Consider the following 21,449-nt stretch of genomic DNA (forward strand, 5'->3'; position numbering starts at 1 on the left):
CAGGAAACCAGGGAAAGATCCCACCAATCCATCTAACTATACACCACTTGCAATGACATCCCACATGGGTAAAATTATGGAACATATGTTCACAAAAAGACTAAAAGGTGAGGGAGGGACAAGTGAATAAGGAGGTAGTGTTAGCAGTATTCTGGATGTGGAAAAAGCGTATAATTCATTGTGGAAAGAGGGATTATTAATCAAATTCAAAAGATGAGGAATATCAGGTAAAATGCTCAGATGTTCACTTTATAGAGGTGAGAGTGGGAATAACTTTTTCAGCGAGCTATGTTGTGGATAATGGAACACCACAAGGAAGTGTTATAAATCCTTTGTTGTTTTCAATAATGATTGATGATGTGTATGATATAATGGACAAGGTATTGGGAGATCTTTGTTCGCAGATGATGGGGCTCTGTGGAGAAGAGGTAGGAATGTTGAATATGTTGTGAAACAGTTGCAGGAAACAATTAAAAGAGTGGAACAGTGATCTTTGCAATGGGGATTTAAATTTTCAACTGAGAAAACAAATACGCTTTACTTTACAAGGAAGAAAATTGGAGCAGAGTGACTATAATAATAATAATAATAATTTGGGGTTTCTGCGGTTTCCTGTAAGAAACCACCAAAGTGGTTATATGTCCAACCAGTGCAGAACTGTTCAAGTTCCCTCTTCCACATAAATAGATGCTAAAAATACTACTGTGTGGTAATAACTTTCATTCCTCCATTGTGAGGAAACCACATTGTTCTTGTACACACAGAAGTCACAGGTGGTGTGCGGCCAGGCCTGGTCCACAGAGAAAACCTTTTTTTTTTCTTGTTATTTACTAGAAATTGGGTAGAATTTGACGAATTGTATAATACTTGTAGACAACACTAGCATGAGTTTGGAACATTAAATAACTATACAATGGGCTTTATTTGTGTCTAATTTTAGTGATATAATATGCATGTTGTGGATATTTTGAGCAATGGTCAGCAGTGGAGAAAGGCGCACACAAGACTTTGATGTCTTAAAGCTGAAATTGTTTATTGAAAGCACTTGGCCAAGTGGAGAACCATAACAGAAAACACCAGAGTGTTCTGCTCTGATGCTGTCTATTTCCGTTCTGCCCTCTGAACGTCCGAGTCCTAGTCTTTATCAGCCTACAATATGAAAAATTAGTCTGATTGGTTCACTAGTTTCTAAACAAGGAACTGCACTTTACCCGTGACAGTCACGTTGCATTTAATTTCAGCAGTTTTGGTTTGAATGTCTGACTGTGTCATCCACCTATCTGTGTTGTTTAGGAAAACCTCCTCTGACCTTGGTAACCATGGCAATGCTGATATACCCTCTATCAGAGAGGTTTCTGCCTTCCCCAAAACACAGACAGCTGAAGTTTCAAGGAGAAGATATCTTCTTCCTGATTAAGAATTACAGTGTGCCAAGCTTGACCCAATGTAACCCAATTTGTAACCTCTAAAGATGGAAAATTCCATAACAATGCAGGCCTTTTCTGTATAGATCTAGATAACAAAAAGCCACTAACATTTCTTAGATAATGTATACCTAATCAATACATGTTAAAGTTTTGAGTGTTTTTTCTGTTTAAGTCAGAAAAACAAACAGGAGTTAAGTTATAGTGGATATAGTGTGCATTGTCCTGCCGGTAGTTCAGACTCCGGTCCAGTAGGTGGCGGTAAAGCGCCGTCATCACATTTCATAGCCAAAGAGCGCGAAAGGAGGGAAAACAAAGGAGAGAGTCACCGCGTTTTTCTCTTTTCCCTCTTAGTGCTCCTGCGTGACGCACATGTTTTTTTCTTTTTATACAGTCTATGGTTTTTTTGGAAGAACAAACGGCCAATGGGGAAACTTCAACACTTGGCCGGCGAACCACTGGTGCAACTTCATCACTCACTCAGTTACTCACTCAAGGACAACCGTGGTTATAGGGCTGGCCTGTGGCTGATGTTTGCAGAATTTTCCGACTCCCCTTTGCATGAACGCACACACTTCATACTACTAGCCATCTCCACTTCTGTTTAAATATGTTTACTGGAAACAGTCTTATTATCTTATTATCTTATTATTATCTTCAGTTTACTACACACACCACAATGACTCTTGGCATATCTGGACCTCGGCCACTTATGTATACATCATTTGTAACTAGTGGCAACAGAGATTAGAGATTGTTAGATGTGAAATCACCAAAAAAGCCAAGAACTGATTGTGACTCATCAACTGCCTGGTCAGTGACTACAGAGTACATTGTCATGGTCAGTAATGTACCTAAAAACATGACCAAGACTGAAATAAAAGAATTGTTTGGATGTCCAAACATTGCACACAAAAACATACTACATCTGCTCAACAAGAAAGGCAACAGAATGGACACAGTGTTTAACATTTTTAACCAAACTGTGGGTTATGACTATGCAATGAATCTCAATGGCTGCTATTTGGGCTCTGATGCCATAAGGTCTCATCAATCACCAGGGAGAAGATGAGGGACATGATGGCCAAAACCCATAGGAATAGATGTTGCCACAGGGGACTAGTCTGACCATGTAAACGGTCTATTGCCACGAACCATGGAAGAGTTATATTTTCTATAGCCATGCTTTGGTGTCAGTATCAGCAGATTGTGCAAGTCCATTAATTGATTAGTTGATCAATAGAAAAATTATCTGCAACTATTTAGATGATCGACTAATTATTTAAGTCATTTTTTTTCCAGCAAAAAAGCCAAATATTGCCTGGTTCCAGCTTCTGAGCTGTGAGGATGTGAGGACTTTCTGCTTTTCTTTGGCTTACATGATAATAAATGGAATATTTTTGGGTTTTGGACAAAACAAGCAATTTGATCACTTTAAGCTTTAGGAAATTGTGACGGGCATTTTTCACTATTTTCTTACATTTTATAGACCAAATGATTGATTGATTTATCAAGAAAATAATGTGCAAATATGTTGATAATGAAAATAATCATTAAGTGCAGTCCTAGAAGTTTTTGTTTTAAACACATTAAGAGTCTGGGCTGATGTTGTGGAACTCAGTTCATCGCTTTGAAAATTTGTTTGATTATTTTATGTGATTTTCCATACATTCGCCATATCATAATACACACAAATATGAGAACAAAACCAAAACAAACTTTTTTCCCTAATTCACACTGGGACGGTTATTAATTAAATCCAATTAAATCCAAATCAAACACTAAAGGGCAATTACTTCAGGGTGCACATTACAAAATCAATCTTGTTATCAATAATGTCAACGATAAGACATCTTTAAGAAATATTTACAGGTTAAAACTAAATGCATACAGACACACATTCTCCTTTCTCTGTGGTGTTTTTCCTTTTGCTGCTACGCTTTTTGAAGGAAAAGGAATTGTGTAAGACACACAGCACACAATTTTAAAGCCCATAGAGAAATCTGTCTGCACACACAGCCTTTAGAGTCATGTAACACCCATAACACTCACTACTGTCTGGATGTCTTTCTGTCCCAACAGGAGGCTCTGCAGTGTGTGCAGGAGGTGAACAGCACTCAGCTGCTGTTTGTCTTTGTACGAAACAGGCTGGAGTCGACACTGGAGCGCAGTACCATCACCAGAGAGCACATGGGCCTGCTGCTGCACCGGCTCATTAAGACCGGCATCCTCCCAACACAGCAATACTATAAAGGGTCAGTATGGAGCCCCAGTGGTCATCTAGTTCATGGTAACAAAGCAATATGTTGTGTGTAAAATGTCTTTGAACATAAGAGTATACCTAGTAAGTAAATATATGAAGGCAAGAGCAAATGTAGTCGGACCAGATTAATATTGATTAATATTAAGTTTATAACAGCACAATTTAATACAACAGGGGAAATGCTGGCAAATTTCAGTGTTAACTTGTGAATGATTCTGTGTAAAAGTGATCATTTTAAGCAGTTGCTGAAATACAGAAACATATAAACTACTGTGGTTAACCAAAAAAAGTCATTTTCCATATGCTGGTGTGGTGCTGCCATGTTTCCTAGTTTTCACATCTAATTTTGAGTAATTTTGTTCTTTATTCTTTAATTCTTGAATGAACTTTAGTGGAGTTGTGCGTGTGTGTGTGTGTGTGTGTGAATCTGAATCTGACCAGTTATTCTTGGTAAGCTTTCTTTGAACAGGTTTTAAGTTTTTTTAAATTGTCATGAAATATCTTAGAAACCTCTGGTCACCCTTATTGTGTCAGTCTAAAGTGACTTCACACTACAGATGTGAATATTTCCTGTCTCTGTTATCTCCATCAGATCTGCTGCGAATGCTCTTTGATACACTTTACAATGAGGATGTGATCAAAGAAGAGGCCTTCTACAAGTGGGAGTCTAGGAAAGACCCTGCTGAGCAGCAAACGCTAAACACTTGTGGTAACTGACCTGTTGTGCTTCATCGCTGATTTAGACCTCACACACGACAGACTCGAGATATTGAAGAATTCCACAACACAGTCTGCAGAAGCCTTAAACAGGACAATAAAATGCTGGCAGTGAAACAGATCAGAGGTTAGAGACACTCTGTATCTGTGAATAACAAACGGTAGTGTCCCCGTCGCTATGGTAAATAACGGTCTTCCTCTTTACCCCCAATCCACATCCAGTATGATGACGTTGCAGCCTATTCATGCGTGTGTTACAAAACAAAACAAAAAAAAGTTTCAGCATTGTTGACGGGTAAGATAAAAATATATAAGATATATTCTGTTTAATTAAGACAATGTGTATTCTTTTATAACTATATGAGAATGTACTTTTGCAGGTTGAACCTTAGCTTTGCAGCAGAAAAGTGAGGCATTTTATCAATCAAACACTTTATCACACTGTTTATCTATCTTCTCTTCCTCCTATAAGCTCTCAAATGTCTTGCCTACTGTATATGTGTTTAAAACTACTGGATGACCTTTTCAGGACACTATGGAAGCTCATTTCTGCCAGGAAAAAAAAAAGGACATTAAGATGTCAATATTAAAAATGAAAACACTCATGATAAGATGTCAAGAGTCTTCTGTAGCAGAGTAGAAGATCTTTATCTTGTGTCGTGTTGTGTTGTTGGTGTGTGTGTGTAAATATATGTATAAAGGTCATCCAGTAGTTTTAAACAGACACGTTTGAGAGTTTATAGGAGGAAGACAGATAAATAGTGTGATAAAGTGTTAAAATACCTCACTTTTTGCAGAAAAGCTAAGGCTAAACCAAAAGTACATTCAGATAGATAAAAAAGAATACAGTCTTAAATAAACAGAATATATCTTTCCTTTCAAGAATGCTGAAATTTTGTTTAGTTTTTGTTTTTTTGGTTTTTTTGCAATGCACACATGAATTGACTGCAATGTCATCACATTGGATGTGAATTGTGATAGCATAATGACTGCTGTTGTCGCCGCCTTTGTCTTTTTTCACTGCCGTTTTCTTCTTTTTCAGACACCACCTGGCCTTGTGTGAAAAAATGGCCATAGTTCTGTGATTATAATGCCATGGCAGGTATTAAAGATATACAGAAATTCTTTGAATACCTTCACATACCAGATGGTGGGGTGGACATAGTGGGAAGAAGCCTCAGAGGCATTTATTGCCTTCACCACTGAATGAGATGCCCAGCTTGCCATGCGGCACACTGGGAATTTCCTCAAAGGGTCTAAAGTGACTTCACACTTAAACAGCATGGCAGAGCTGGAGCACAAGTTGAAGTCATTGTAAAATAAGAAGAAACCCTCCCCTACCAGGCTTATTGTCAAGAGACCTCAGACATCTCTAGAGGCTAATCTACTATCTTTGAATGGATGGCCTCTTGATCCCAATTCTGCAAATCTACCTTCCTCTACTGCAACTCCACCACCTTCTACTGCAGGGTCACATGGCCCCAGTACTGCAATTCTACAAACTTCAAATGTACACTCACTTGATTCCAACACTGCCTTTCTTCTTGGGGTTTGTACTGTCCCCAAAAGTCTCCAGTCTATCCATGAAGGAGAAAACAATGAGGTGGTGCCAAGGGTTGATTTTACCCAGGCTGACAGCACAGTTGTTGCGTCTAATGAGGTGAGGAAACCAGAGAAAACACAGGCATCAAAGCCAGGCTATGTCAGGCTCTTTGGTCTGCCAGCCTCAGCTACAAAAGAGAGTTGAAAGTACAAGAAACCATAAAGAATGTGATGTTGGGACTGAGCCATGGCTGCCATGTAAAGTTTGCAAACATGCAGGACGCATGTGATGCTCTTCACTTCAACCAACAATCACTTGTCTCCATCTGTGTGGAGGTACATGGAGCAACTGAGGAGATGTAGACCAGTGCGCTACAAGAATGTGAAAATGGTGTGAAACCCAAGCAAAGTCCTCTTAGTGAAACTGCAAAGCACAAATTTAAATTAATTTCTACATTGCAAATCAAGAGATTTGTCAACCAGTTGCCAACGCCATCTAAATCACCAAAAAAAAACAAGTACTGATTGTGACTCATCAACTGCCCAGTCAGTGACTATGGAGTACATTGTCATGGTCAGTAATATACCCAAAAACATGACCAAGACTGAAATAAAAGAATTGTTTGGATGTCCAAACATTGCACACAAAAACATACTACACCTGTTCAACAAGGAAGGCAACACAACATTTCTCATTTTTAACCAGACTGAGGATTATGACTATGCAATAAATCTCAATGGCTGCCATGTGGGCCCTGATGCCATTAAGATCTCATCAATCACCAGGGAGAAGATGCAGGACATGATGGTGAAAACTCATCCCAGGAATCTTAACCAGTGTCTGAAGATGGGTGCAAAGGGGAAACCAATTGGAAAGAGGAAATCCAATTCAGTTGAGAAACCAGGAGGGATGCCAAGCACAAACCTGGACCCAGCAGCTCAGACATGCCTGTTTGTTCGAAACTTGCCCGCAGATGTACACAAAAGTCATATAAAAATGCTTTTCCACAAATACAGACAGGAATGATAATTTCGGCTTATTGCATGACAGTGATGGCAAAGGTATCGGTGAGGCTGTGGTTCAGTGTAAATCACGGAAGCTTGCTGCAATGGCTCAGGAGCTCCACAGTCAGGACTTTCTGGGGGAAAAAGTACTTTTGACTCGCATAAATGTGAAGCAGATGGAGGGCATCTTGACAAGAGATGTTTGAAGAAGTTGGCTGGCAGTTACACATTAACATTTTTGTTAAGTTTCTTTTTCTCTTTCTTTTCTTTTTCTTTTTTTTTGATATTTAATTAAATTTAATATTATTTCTGTGCATTAATGCCACTGAGACACATCTTGCACCTGCCTAAATGAATGATTGAACAGCTTCTAGGATACTGAAAGCAGTCATGGTGATTTAAATATTTTCACAGCTGTATGCCAATCTCAGATACGCTGGTATCAGATGGAGGATACAGTTGTGTAGTCAAATAGACACTGTTTCTGTTTCCGTTTCTATTCCTGTTTCATGGACTACTTTCAAAACCACATCACCTGATAAAAACATACAGTACACTTAAGTCTTGATACTTTGATTTCAGTTTTAGGGAGAGAGTGTCAAGGGCTGATCAACATTTATATTATCATTTATTACCTTTTAGGGAAATCACATTGTGATGATATGATCTCATCATGTTATTCTACAAATGATACAGATGCTCATAAATGCTAATAAATTTCTCTTGTGAGCAAGTTGTAATTCAAGTGATAAAGTTTGTTCTTGAAGTTTTCGGATCTGGAATGATTAGCCCATTAATTGATTAGTTGATTGATAGAGAAATAATCCATAACTATTTAGGGCCCGAGCACTGAGTGCGAAGGCCCTATTGTAACTCAAGGAATTTTCCTCTATTATTTTTCTTCCGAAACAAATGCATTTTTGACCTAAACGTGCATGAAAAGTTGTTAAACTTTGCACAGACATCAGAAGTGGTGAAAAATTTGATATTTTATGGGTCTCGCAAAAAGGCGGGGCAAAATGACTCGACAGCGCCCCCTAGAAAATTAGGAAAATTGAGCCCCTCGATACAGATTGTCGTAGAAGAATGAAATTCGATATGCTTATGTATGATGACCAGACGCACCAAAAAGTCTCTTGGAGACATACCCTAAGTACAACAGGAAGTTGGCCGTTTTGGATCAAAGTTGCGATTTTGACGCTGATTTTGCCATTTCCAGCCCTCATACTTTAACAAACTCCTCCTAGAGATTTGACCCCAGCGACTTCAAATTCAGTCAGTATCATCTACAGACCTTGGAGATGAAAAGTTATCAAAACGGTGAGTTTTCGACATTGCCAAGGGGGCGTGGCCAGATAGTGAATTTTGATCCTTCGCCATGAAAATTGAAACGGCCATAACTCCGGCATACATGGTATGGTATTTCTGGTATTTTAATGAACTCCTCCTACAGAATTCAGCATAACGACTTCAAAATCAGCGTGTGTCATCTAGACTAGTTTGTGATCAAAAGTTATTAACAGTGACGTATGCAAGGGTGCGAGGGCCCGATCATCGCTGCTTGCAGCTTTAATTTGATGATGGAATGTTAAAAATAAAAACATTTATGGTAAGTCAAAATGTTGACTTATTGAGTAATAGTGAGTCAAAAATTTACAAAGAGTTTTTTGAAATTGAAATTTATATCAGTGTGCAATCAATACCAGAGACAATTAGGTCACATATGTGTGTATATATATATAAAATATATCTAAGGGTAGGATAGAGTTTTGGATTGATAAAATATCTCACTTCATGTCGCAAAGCTGGAGCAGAAGATGCAAAGGTTTACCATATTGTTCAAAAAGATTACAGATTACAGAATATATAATTGTTTTTATTTTATGACTTCTAAGTAATCTTCCCAGAATGTGTGAGCCATAGCCTGTGACTCATAGGGGACTTTTGGCAGGAAATGTGCCACCTTGCAGCTGCACTTTATTCACTTCCTTGACAAAGTATAATGATATGTTTGCATGATCATCAAGGGAGAAAGAGACACATAACGTAATGAGATTAAGTAAGTAAAACCTGAAAAAAATCTTTAAGTAAGCTGAGGAAGAAATATGTGGAAGGTGGTCTTGTTCTTTTTTTTATCAATGGGCTGTGACAGTGTGCTCTTTCTGAATCTCATAAACAACAACTCAGAGGACAAGACATTAATGTTGTTTACCAAAAGTTTTTGATATTTAACCTCAAATGCTGAAGATTGTGGTATGTCTCTGACAGGGAATCTAAATTTTACATATATCATTTTTACAACAAGACTGCATGTTTAATTTCATTTCATATGAAGTACATTTTTGACAGCATATTCACTTTCCTGTGGTTTCCTGTAAGAAACCTGGTGTGTGGCCAAGCCTGGTCCACAAGAGAAAACCTTTTTTTTTCCAGTGTACATTGCTCTGCCGGTAGTTCAGACTCCGGTCCAGTACGTGGCGGTAAAGCGCCGTCATCACATTTCATAGCCAATGAGCACGAAGGGAGGGAAAACAGCGCACTCTGGAGCTGAGCGGGGAGGCGGAGCGCGGCCAGATTTTTCAGTATGTAATTACGGCTTGGTAGAGGCAGGATAACAGCTGCAACAACGCTCTCAAAACACACCTGATATCAAAATATCTGTGGTCCACATCTGAGGTAAGTTTTGGGGTTTTGTTGACACAAGACAGTGATTCTTCTTCCTGTAACCGCATTTTTCCTCTTTTCCCTCCCAGTGCTCCTGTGTGACGCACGTGATTTTTTTCTCCTGACTTCTATGTGGGAATGGCGTCATGACTGCTGTTGTTGCATTCTTTCTTTTTTCACCGCTGTTTTCTTCTTTTACAGACATCACCTCCCCTGGTATGAAAAAATGGCCATAGTCCTGCGACTGCAAGGTCTAGATGTGAAGGCAGGTATTGAAGATATACGGAAATTCTTTGAATATCTTTATATACCAGATGGTGGAGTGTACATAGTGGGAGGAAATCTCAGAGAGGCATTTATTGCTTTCACCACTGAACGAGATGCCCAGCTTGCCATGCGGCACACTGGGAATTTCCTCAAAGGGTCTAAAGTGACTTTACACTTAAGCAGCATGGCAGAGCTGGAGGAGAAGTTGAAATCATTGTTGAAGGGGAAGAAACCCTCCCCCACCAGGCTTATTGTCAAAAGACCTCAGCCATCTCCAGAGCACAAGATCAAGGCAAATTTAAATGAGAAGAAACCCTCCCCCACCAGGTGTATTGTCAAGAGACCTCAGCTATCTCCAGATGCTAATCTACTACCTTTGAATGGATGGCCTCGTGATCCCAATTCCGCAAATTTACCTTCCTCCACTGCAACTCCACCACCTTCTACTGTAGGGTCACATGGCCCCAGTATTGTAAATCTACAAACTTCAAATGTACAGTCACTTGATTCCAACACTGCCTTTCTTCTTGGGGTTTGTACTGTCCTCAAAAGTCTCCAGTCTATCCATGAAGGAGAAAACAATGAGGTGGTGCCAAGGGTTGATTTTACCCAGGCTGCCAGCACAGTTGTTGCGTCTAGTGAAGTGAGGAAACCAGAGCAAACACAGGCATCAAGGCCAGGCTACGTCAGACTCTTTGGTCTGCCAGCCTCAGCTACAAAAGATGACATTTGCCAATTTTTCAGAGGGTTGAAAGTACAAGAAGCCATAATGAATGTGATGTTGGGACTGAGCCATGGCTGCCTTGTAAAGTTTGCAAACATGCAGGACGCACGTGATGCTCTTCGCTTCAACAAACAGATACTGGGCTCCATCTGTGTGGAGGTACGTGGAGCAACTGAGAAGATGTGGACCAGTGCGCTACAAGAATGTGAAAATGGTGTGAAACCCAAGCAAAGCCCTCTTAGTGAAACTGCAAAGCACAAACAGAAATTAATTTCTACATTGCAAATCAAGAGAAGATCTGTCAACCGGTTGCCAATGCCATCTAAATCACAGAAAAAGCCAAGAACCGATTGTGACTCATCAACTGCCCAGTCAGTGACCACAGAGTACATTGTCATGGTCAGTAACGTACCTAAAAACATGACCAAGACTGAAATAAAAGAATTGTTTGGATGTCCAAACATTGCACACAAAAACGTACTACATTTGCTCGACAAAGAAGGCAACAGAACGGACACAGCATTTCTCACTTTCAACCAGACTGAGGATTATGACTATGCACTGAATCTCAATGGCTGCCATGTGGGCCCTGATGCCATTAAGGTCTCATCAATCACCAGGGAGAAGATGAAGGACATGATGGTGAAAACCCATCCCAGGAATCTTAACCAGTGTCTGAAGATGGACGCAAAGGGGAAACCAATAGGAAAGAGGAAATCCAATTCAGTCGAGAAACCAGGAGGAACGCCAAGCACAAACCTGGACCCAGCAGCTCAGACATGCCTGTTTGTTCGAAACTTGCCTGCAGATGTACACAAAAGTCATATAAAAATGCTTTTCCACAAATACAAACTGAGGACTGATAATATCATCTTATTGTATGACAGTGATGGCAAAGGTATTGGTGAGGCTGTGGTTCAGTTTAAATCACCAAAAATTGCTGCAATGGCTCAGGAGCTCCACAGTCAGGACTTCCTGGGGGCAAAAGTACTTTTGACTCCTATAAATGTGAAGCAGAAGGAGGACATCTTGGCAAGAGATGTTTGAAGAAGTTGAACATTAACACTTTTATTACAGTTTGTCTCAGTTGCTTTGGCTCAATTCTTGAGTCAAAAGCAAATCTGTCAAAATGTGAAATTCTTCTCAACATTTTATTTGTGCACAACAGAGTATTTCTCCTTTGTTACCATTTGCAAATGTCTTAGCACATTTAGGCAAATTACTTAATACAATTTTATACAAATTGAACAATTATTGGTTACATGTTTTGTTAACAAAATACATTGTTTTCCGTTGAATAGTTTCACTCTTAAATGTTAAATTCTTTCATTTTGTAAGTCATCGCACGCAGAATAGTCCCATCTAATCCAAATCAGCCGAGCCCAGGTTTCATAAATTAAATTGATATGGACTGGTCATAAAGTAACTTTGTTGTCAGGTGAAACTTGAACTTCGCTGACAAATGGGAAGTTTCTCACATCTTAGATCAACCAATGGCATGTGCTGTCTGGATAGCTTACAGGTGTAAGTCTTAAGTATAGGTATTGTACTGTAAAACACAAAGCTTGAGGGTAACAGAGTTATAATTTGGACAGGCATGACAGAGGAGTTAAATATATGATCATCCACCACAAAATCATATGTCTGCTTGTGTCATGGAAAATACAGTACACTCTTAATGACTATGTTAACACCTTAAATGAAAGCTTTCTTCACAGTTATATGTGCCTGGGCTATAATTACTATGTAAGGTGGTTATTATTGTCTTGAGTCTTCTTCCTTTGTCTGAAATCTTGGCTCAGAACCATGTAAGGTGGGAGACGTCAACATAAGAGACATGTTTTCCTGTGTGTTCCTGTGCAGACTGCTGTAGAAAACTAGGCCAAACACGGGCTGTTGCTCTCAGCCTGAGACATACCGTGTTACAGGATGAAGCCTCTTTGCAAGTGTTTCGAATAAAAAACAAAGACATTCTCTCTTTGTGAGTCTCTTATTTAATAGAAATTACCACTACAGCTTGCTGCAATGGATGCTGCCTTGTGATAACATAACAGCAGAAGCGTGCAAAGGATGGTTGCAGCATACAAGAGTATTCTTCCCCTGTTGCATTACAAGGCAAAGCATAAGGTGTGAAGTCAATGAGAATCTGTGGCCAGACAGGAGTGACAGGATGTCTCGTGATTCCCAGCACTGTAACTTTATTTTGTCACTACACTACTACATCTGTTTTTTTTCAATTTTCATTTGTTTTCTGTTTACTGTATTGTACTGTGTGACCATTGCAGGAAAATAAAATTGTCTTTCTGCATGTTACATGCAAATCTGAGTGCTTTTTAGCTTTACAAAGTGGAATGTGAAACCTTGTACTGCTAAAATCAGTTTCTGAGGAGTGTTTTCTTTGATACACAATAGCAGTCATCTTCAGAAAAATAACAGTCTGGTACAGAAGGCATTCAGTGTCTGAAAATATGTGGGACAAGACTGGAATTTAGATGAGGAAAACACTTTGAGAATCCACTGTCATTCTGACAAAAATACTTTGACCCCCCTGGTTTTACACAATATAAAAGGTCATTTTGGAGGCAATGACTTGTTCGCTGAGACAATAACTTAAGTTTGAAACATGAATTAAAGGTTTTGGGTGAGTTACAGCCTTTTGCAGGTTAACTGTAGTGTTTTGCTGCATATATGAGGGAAATGTGTCTTCAGTGCTGAGAACTTGTTTTAAGAAATGTTCCAAAGCAATTGAGAAAAAAAACATTTTCATGAAGACTCAATGGCCAAAGAGTGATTGTCAGGGATCTTCACGTACCCATCAAGTTTGTCTTCCTACTAATTCTATTTGATTACATCAACCTACTGAGTTTTTTACTTGTCATTAAATGTTTATCATGTTCAGGAATTCATTGCCTCTGTCAACCTCCAATAGATTTTAAAATGGTTGAGCACTGTTTTATGGCCTGTTTCTTAACCCAAGGGAACTTTCCAGTGAAGAATCCCACAGATGTTGTGGTTATCGTTGCAGTGTTAGGACAGCACTCTGAAACTGCAAGGACCTTTTATGCTGCATAAATGTAAGATGATTGGAAGTAATGAACCACAACTACACAACCAAGTGGAAATATAAACATATTTCAGAGTAACATCTTGGAATGCCTTAAAGGTCCAGTGTGTAGGATTTAGTGGCATTTAGCAGTGAGGTTGCAGATTGCAATCAACTGAATACCCCTCCCCATCCAAGCATGTAGGAGAAACTACAGTGGCCGCGAAACTCGCGAAAGGCCCTCTCTAGAGCCAGCGTTTGATTTGTCCATTCTACCCATTCTGGATAGAAACATGGCAGCCTCCATGAAAGAGGACCCGCTCCCTATGTAGATACAAAAAAGTCTCATCCTAAGGTAATGAAAACGATTCTTATTGTCAGGTGATTATGTATAAATTAAAACATACTTAGGAATATTATATTCTATTTCTGCCAAGTCTGTTCTGCTAGATGCCACCAAATCCTACACATTGCACCTTCAAGTTTTCAAGTTAAATGCATCCACAGAAGGAAAGGCTTGTTGTTAGTCTCAAACATGTCTGAGAATACAAAAAAGTTACAGGAGCATCCCCAATTGCTTTCTTGTCTATGTGGCACAGGAACTAAGGAACTAGTCAAAATGCAGTCACTTTAGGACCCAATTGACTGCACATTTAAAAATACACGCAATTTCTTTTATTTTAATAGCATAGAACCCTGGGAAATTAACAATAGTCATACACTGACACTCAGTTAAAACTGCTGAAAAGTCATTTTATGTAAAACGTTCCAAGTTATAAATTTTCCCATATTCTAAAGAAATCAAAAACATTAAAAAAAAAAACAACTACTGGGTAGCAACAAAAAACTATGCCTAAAAGCATATAAATTTACACAATATCCAAGTTTTTGACTCATGGACAGTCACAGGTGATGCACAGATAGACCAGAGAAGTGAGAAGATCGAGGTGTCACATGATCTGATTTTCATTTGTAGTACCTGGGTGGTCCATCTGAGTACCTGGATGGACCTGCAGAAAGACAACAGGACAGAAAAACATTAAAAGGGTAGAACAAAGACAGGAACCCCTTTAGTGTGCTCCATTTAACAAATGCATTAAATGGGAAGAGTGAAAGGATGCTTGCGTACCTGAGAGACTATTTAAGGGACTACTGAAGTATCGGTCGCCGCTACTTGGCAATCTTGAGGGTGGAGAGGAAAAGCTTGAGGAGCTCATTGACAAGCTGTTCAGACTAGAGCCCTGAGGAGGAAATGAAGACAGAAATTTAGGGAGAGATGATGCACAAATACACTTGTTTCATTCAATTATAAGATAACTGAAAAATCTGGACAGATGAAAATCTGGTTTTACTCATACTGCTGCCAAATCTTCAAAAGCAGATACTTAAAGGTCCTGCACACTCGTAGTTTTTCTAGTTTATTATACATATAATAGTAATATACTTTATATAGAATGATCAGGTTGAAGTTAGGCTGAGCTATGCTGGATTACGTGAGGTCACCAAACATCACAAACCAATAAAAGTAACAATTTATAGGAGGGTCAGAAAGATGTTAATTATATAATATACATACACACTGTAGGCTAGATAAGATTTAATGGTTTATCTTCGACATTTAGTTTTACATTTTTTAGGATAGGATACATAAGCTCCATACCGATGATACACTCCTCAGTCTGTACTCCATCAGCACATCTGTTAGTTTCTGTGTCACCTTCAGCACCAGCTGTGCATCACTCTCGTTCTCTATCCGGAAGGTATCCTACAAATACATGAAACCATGAACATGAAAAGTATTCGGAAATGTGAGTAATTTAACAACATAGTGTTGACACTTTTTGCTAGGTATATTGTGTGAAATGAGACACCTACCAGGTAAGTGAGCAGTGTACCACGATTGTTGTCATTGTCTGGAGCTGCTCCCATCGAGCCTGGTGTGTCAAGCGGCTTGTTCACTGGTCTGTCCATTAAGCCACTCCCCATTTGGCTGCCCCGATACTCGTCAGGATATCTTCTGCGTGGGCTGTCCTCCATTAGTCCGCTCCTTCCATAGCCATCAATTCCACCACCTGATCCAAAACCATCTCCACCAGCGGCTGGATGATGGCCCATACCATCTGGAAAAGGTCTGCAACTCATATCAGGGTCAGGGAAATCTTGCCTGTTTGAATAGCCTCCAAAGCCAGGCTCCCCATAGTCACCCAGTGAGTAGTCAGAAAAAGGAGGAGGAGGAGGAAACTCCCCTGGAAACCTCGGTTCAGAGAACCTGGGACCTGTGATAGAAACACGTTCAATACAATTCAATACACATACAGTGATTCAATAGAAAACGGGGTGTACAGCCACACTGCTTCAAATAATACAATGACTCACCAAATGGCGGCCCCTTTGGTCCCATCCCTGGTGGTGGTGGAAGCAAAACCTTAGGAGCAGCAGAACCTGTGATAGAGAAGAAGATACACAACTCAGACAAGTAAACCCAACTGGAAATATTTTAATATTGATGCAGTTCATAGCAGCGTAACTTACGGAGTCCTTCGAAAGCAGCTACATCACAGGGCTCTTTCAGGATTACCTAAAAGTTACAACAGGACCAATAAACAGATCTGCATTCATGATGTATAACATAATGCACTTCTCAAATATAAATATGGGACATTTTTTACACAACCCGTTGCTTTAAAAAAAAAAAAAGAAAGTGCTATTTTCTGTCTGGATGTCCGGGACTGACACTTTTTGCTAGGTATATTGTGTGATCCTCTTGGGTCAATCTTTTTTGACCCAAGAGGATCAAAACAAGACACTCACCTTGAGTTGTCCCCTCCCTTCTGTCTTCTCCACCTCAGCTGCAATTTCTTTAATTGTCTTCCTTACAGCAGGGTCTTTGTTGGCCTCTCCCTCATCATAGGTGACCTTGTCAGGGTGAGCCTTTTTCTATGAGCAAGGCAGATAAATATACACATATGGAACATGTTCGAGGTCATAGACAAAAAACATTTCAATTATAACTGTTAAGCTTGTCCAGGTTTTGACTTCCATACAGAACAGCCTTATAAAATGATAAGGTACCCTGACATTTTTAACAGCCATTATAAAATACAAGATAACATTTGAATAAGCCTTTTTCGATTTTTTTTATCTATGTCAAAGCCGTAGAAGTTTGAAGACATTTCCCTGCTCCACAAATTCCCTACTTCATATCAACTAAAAGGGTCAATTCACCCAAGTCACAATTTTCTGCATGTATACTCAGCTTTATCTGGCTATGCAGATAGTCTGTTTTTAAGGATTTAGATGAACCCTTTCAAGACCCCCTCACAAGGGTAATATATTTCCCAACCTTAGAAATGAAAGACCCATATTTTTGCAAAATAATTTGTACTGACAAGTGAAATAAGTTAGGCTCAAAATCCCCTTTTTTGCAATACTTATGTATTTGAGGAACTTTATGGGTAGACTGACATACTCACCAAGTATCTGAAGCTGTGCTTCCAGCCTTTCACATGAGCAAGCATATCATGTTGCAAGCGGGACACAGCACACAGTTTGCACTGGTAGTGTGGTGGGACAGATTTACTGGGGCTGCGGTACTCCCACACATACTGAAGACCTGCAGACAGGTGATGGTCACTGGTTATGCATTTCAACATAGGATGGGAGAGAGTTGTACCAGCATAAGGAGCTAGCCCTTCTGCTTACCGATGACACAGTCAGTGACCCCCTTCAACTGTTTGCTGAGAGAGGGCATGGAGTGGATAGATGTCCCTTTGGTGTACACTGAGAAAACACAACAGTGGTAAGTACAAAGCAAACGCTTTATAGTGATAAACAAGTGAGACAACAAGGTTCAAAGTCTAACAAACTCAAGGTTCCCCCAAAAAGGAAAACTAAAATGAATAAATTTAAACAGCAGAAGTGGAAGCAGTAGATGGCGTTTAGAAATACTGTGCATCTGAACATATTTAAACATCATACAAATCTGTATCTGGTTAACAGCAGTCCTTACAAAAACATCTACTCTATTAATACAGAACAGAATTTCTGGGGAGAGCCCTGTCATCATAACAAAGTAAGAAAGTGTGTTGTGTTCCTGTGCAACCTGCAGTGTCTGGTGGCTGGTTAAGAGTCATAAATAAAAGCCTGTTCTGTCTGTATCAACTGAACAACTATTATTAACCCAAACTCCTCATGCGCTTTTGAAGCCTGGGGGTAGAACGAGAACGGCAGCTCTCGGCTAACCCCCATTTAGGCCTGCACTGAGCTGCAGGACACCAGCTCCTGTGATGCATTGCCTCTCACTGTGTCCAACCACACAAGTATCACTTCTGTGTCGACACCAATGAAGCAGTCCAACTGTGGACGAAAAATAAGAGCCCTGCATCGCCCAATATACTCTGGTAACCAGGTACGGTAAGGTAAGCCAGTGTAGCACAGGCAACTGAACGAAAAAGGAATACTGCATTAAGCAGTGGTAAAAATATTTTTAATGGAGAAAAACTGTTTATACAACCATCAGAGCACAAAAAGTGCATTAAAACTTCATCAGCAACCATCACAGATGCATGGATGGATTACTGTATTTCTCGCTAGTGGTTTAAGGAGCTGGTGGTGCTGGTCTTCAATGTAGCAACATCTTAGGAGAGTGGGTTGAGACTTCTACAATTGTTCAGTTTTGTATAAACCATATAAATGTTGGATTTTCTAAATAAATATTTGGCAACATACTGGAAATGTTTTGCATTTTTACTTCTGTAGTGGAAACTGATCTCCAACGAGCAAAATCATGGATGGCACCACAACAGCCCCCATCTCTGACAGTGTGAGTCTCAAAGAGTGGTGAACAAGCCACCACCAAGGACATGAAGCAGGAAAATCACAGTCTCAAGCTTCAACTCTCAGCACTGACAGTGGCACCATGTATAAAAGGACTTACCTATATCAGCAGAATGCTGCAGCCGCTTTCTCTGTCAGTGGAGGGAATAAACCCACATGAAGAAGAGAGACACATAGAGGCATTAGTGACAGGATGACACTCAGCGGTGGACTGAACTCTTCGTCCATGTCCGCCACACCACATACGTATGCCATAGAGCCAGTATTTTCCTCAGTCTCCATGACGTCTGCATCAGCAGCGGCATGTCACAGAGACAAGTGTATAAACTGTCTAAATCATGTTGTCGGGGTTTAGTCTGAATTCTCATTAAATGAGAATGTGGGATAGCAAAACAAAATTCTCTTTTAAATACCGTAGTAAGAGAAAGAAGCTGGTACACTGAATAAATGCTGAAATATAAACAATATGCACACATGTCTACAGTAGCCAGGGCTGTGACCACAACAAAACACTGAGGTCAAGACCTCAGTTAGTTTCCCATAAGAGTGAAACAGAAATGTTGCAAAAGTGGTCCAAGTTACTGCTCTTCATTCCATTTCTACCATACTGTCACCTCAAAACCTCATGTGGTGTGTTTGGGAGCCCTAAATCTAGTTTTGACAGATGATGGCTGCAAACACATACAAAGTGATGATGACTAAATCTCCTGCTTTTCAGGGAGAACAAATGGGAGGCTGAAAATCAAAATTTGGGCAAAGACAGGGACACCCAAGTGTAGCTGATTAGGAATGATGAAGTGGAAAACTATCAGGCTGAACACACCTGTCAATCAGGCTCCCAAACAGACTCTTTCTTTAAGCCTTGTAAAAGACAAGCAAAGGCAGACAGTAGACAGAAACAAGCAATGATGGGGGATTTTGACTTCAGTACAATTTTTCAAAAATGTTGAGACCTTGTGATGATGGCAACAGTAACCATCTGAATATAAATTAAAACTGCCTTTGGGAAGCATTTAGGAAGTTTCATAGCATGGAATTTCTTACGTTGACTTTCTTGGATAATATGATTTGTAGTAATCACTGCAGTGATAGTCTACAGTAGAGGTTAGCCTAAAGGTTTACATACACTAGGAATTTCAATGATTTCTGTAACTGCATGATTGTGGATACCTGCTTCTTTGTCAAAAAAATAAAAAAGTTTGGTATCATTCATGAATTTGTTGTGGGTTGTCTGCAAATATGAAACACCCACAAAATCTGGTGGGTCAAGAATATACATACAGCAGTTCACAGCATTTTTATAAATTCTGGAGGCGCAGAAAGGAGAGTTTTAAAATGTCATTTGACTTAATGAGATTGCCTCCTAACTTCCTGTTCCTGTTATTGACTACAGCTTCTCTGTGTATCTATAAATCAAGCTTTTTTGACTGCACACATTAGAACGAACCACAAACATCACAATTGGAAAGTCCAGAGAGCTCAGTGCATATTTGAGAAAGTGCATGATAGATTAACACAAGTCAGCCCATTTGGGGCTGCAAAGCAACTTCAGTTCCCAAAATCATAAGTTCAAATAATTGTTTGTAAGTACAAAGTACAACTGGGAAAAGTGGTCTCTTTGCCAAGATCTGAGAGAAAACCCAACCAGAATTATGCCAGAAGCTTGTTTGTGGCTATCAAAAGTGGCTGATTGTAAAGGAGAAAAGGGACATGCATCTAAATACTAGCTGTGCTGTATGCATAGTTTTGACCCATGAGATTGAGTTTTAGTTTCAGGAGATGCACATTTTTACCTACTCCTACTCCCCCCCAGAACCCTGCAGAGCATTAGGCCTCTTTGTCCTCAGTTGAATTTTGGCCTGGCTATGGTCCTGAAAGTGACTGCACTCAGAAGTAAAAAATGAGCAGCCTGCCATGAGATATTGGTTCAGAGAACCCAGTTCACAAAACACATAAAAGTCCAATGTCAAGAGAAGTGGTTAAGCAGTTTCAGAACATGAAATGCTTGCACTTTGAAGACTTGAAGTTTGCAACTCTGGTTCAGAGCTATTCCTTTAAACCACCGAGCGGGGGCCAGAGTGCAAAATAACAAATACAACCAGGCCTGAGAGCACGTCAGCTGGCACCAAGTCCACCTGCAAAGGACTGCTGCAGCACAGCTCCCCATCAGGCATCACAATAACCAGTTAACATCATTAATTAGGAAAAATATCAGGAAGGAAAGTGTGTTTTCCTTCATGCGCAGTTCATAAATATGAGGCGAATCGATACGAGTGTAATTTCTTAAATTGTGATGTTAATGTGTGTATATTTTGTCGAAATGTGTCAGCTTACAGTGCGATACTTACCCTGACATTTTTACCCCTATTTTGGAAGTTCTGCGGCCCATTTCTTGGTTTGTCGTTGGGAATCTGGTTGACTGAAGCCTGAGCCTCAATTTCCTCCATTTCTCCACTGTGGGACAAAAGGGAAATAATTCACATGCCAAGTACTTCAGGTGAAAGATAGATATCCGCTCTCATTAGCTGTTGCCGTATTGTGGTGTATGTGAATCGACAGATTTCCGTTTTACTTTCGTTGTTTCGTTTCATCTCAGGCCTTGCTGAGGCTAACGGCAGACCAGCTATGAACTATATCTAAGCATATCCCAGGGCCAAATATCATATGTATCTGTAGGTGAACAGGAGGACAATATTACTGAGCTTACCCGAGATATTTTAATACAAACTGCAAGTCCCTCAGGGCGTCAGGCAACCATTCAATGTCGAAGAATAGACTAACTAGCTAAAGTGAAAAAGAACAATGCCAACTGACTGAAGAATGGAGACCAGTGCTTTGGCCAGTTTAAAATGAAAAAAAAAAAAAACACCCTAAATTTAACCTTTACAAAAAACCCCAGAATACACTAGCACTATAAAACTGAAATGAAAATATGCTAACTGATACACTCAATCGCACCTGTTC

The 21,449-nt window shown here is 39.8% G+C and overlaps 2 protein-coding genes across 3 annotated transcripts; one reads left to right on the forward strand and one right to left on the reverse strand.

Moving 5' to 3' along the window:
• The first annotated feature begins 9,399 nt into the window (after positions 1 to 9,399).
• LOC137191477 (RNA-binding protein 12B-like) lies at positions 9,400 to 12,580 on the forward strand. Its single transcript, XM_067601589.1, has 2 exons — positions 9,400 to 9,627; positions 9,817 to 12,580. Exon 2 carries the CDS (start codon positions 9,842 to 9,844, stop codon positions 11,651 to 11,653), a length of 1,812 nt encoding a protein of 603 aa, XP_067457690.1. The 5' UTR covers positions 9,400 to 9,627; positions 9,817 to 9,841; the 3' UTR covers positions 11,654 to 12,580.
• Positions 12,581 to 14,381: 1,801 nt separating this feature from the next.
• si:ch211-197h24.6 (uncharacterized) lies at positions 14,382 to 21,330 on the reverse strand. Of its 2 annotated transcripts, XM_067601590.1 has the most exons (12): positions 21,193 to 21,330; positions 20,834 to 20,939; positions 18,586 to 18,616; positions 17,352 to 17,429; positions 17,123 to 17,262; positions 16,461 to 16,586; positions 16,182 to 16,227; positions 16,026 to 16,091; positions 15,525 to 15,925; positions 15,310 to 15,414; positions 14,779 to 14,890; positions 14,382 to 14,659 (listed from the first exon to the last, which is right to left on the reverse strand). In XM_067601590.1, the coding sequence occupies exons 2-12, from the start codon at positions 20,930 to 20,932 to the stop codon at positions 14,616 to 14,618; spliced, it is 1,248 nt and encodes a 415-aa protein (XP_067457691.1). In that variant the 5' UTR covers positions 20,933 to 20,939; positions 21,193 to 21,330; the 3' UTR covers positions 14,382 to 14,615. The 2 variants fall into 2 exon arrangements, with proteins under 2 accessions (XP_067457691.1, XP_067457692.1); XM_067601591.1 differs by lacking the exons at positions 18,586 to 18,616; positions 21,193 to 21,330.
• Positions 21,331 to 21,449: the final 119 nt, after the last annotated feature.

This window comes from Thunnus thynnus, chromosome 10 (assembly GCF_963924715.1).
Source record: "Thunnus thynnus chromosome 10, fThuThy2.1, whole genome shotgun sequence".
Classification (NCBI taxonomy): Eukaryota; Metazoa; Chordata; class Actinopteri; order Scombriformes; family Scombridae; genus Thunnus; species Thunnus thynnus.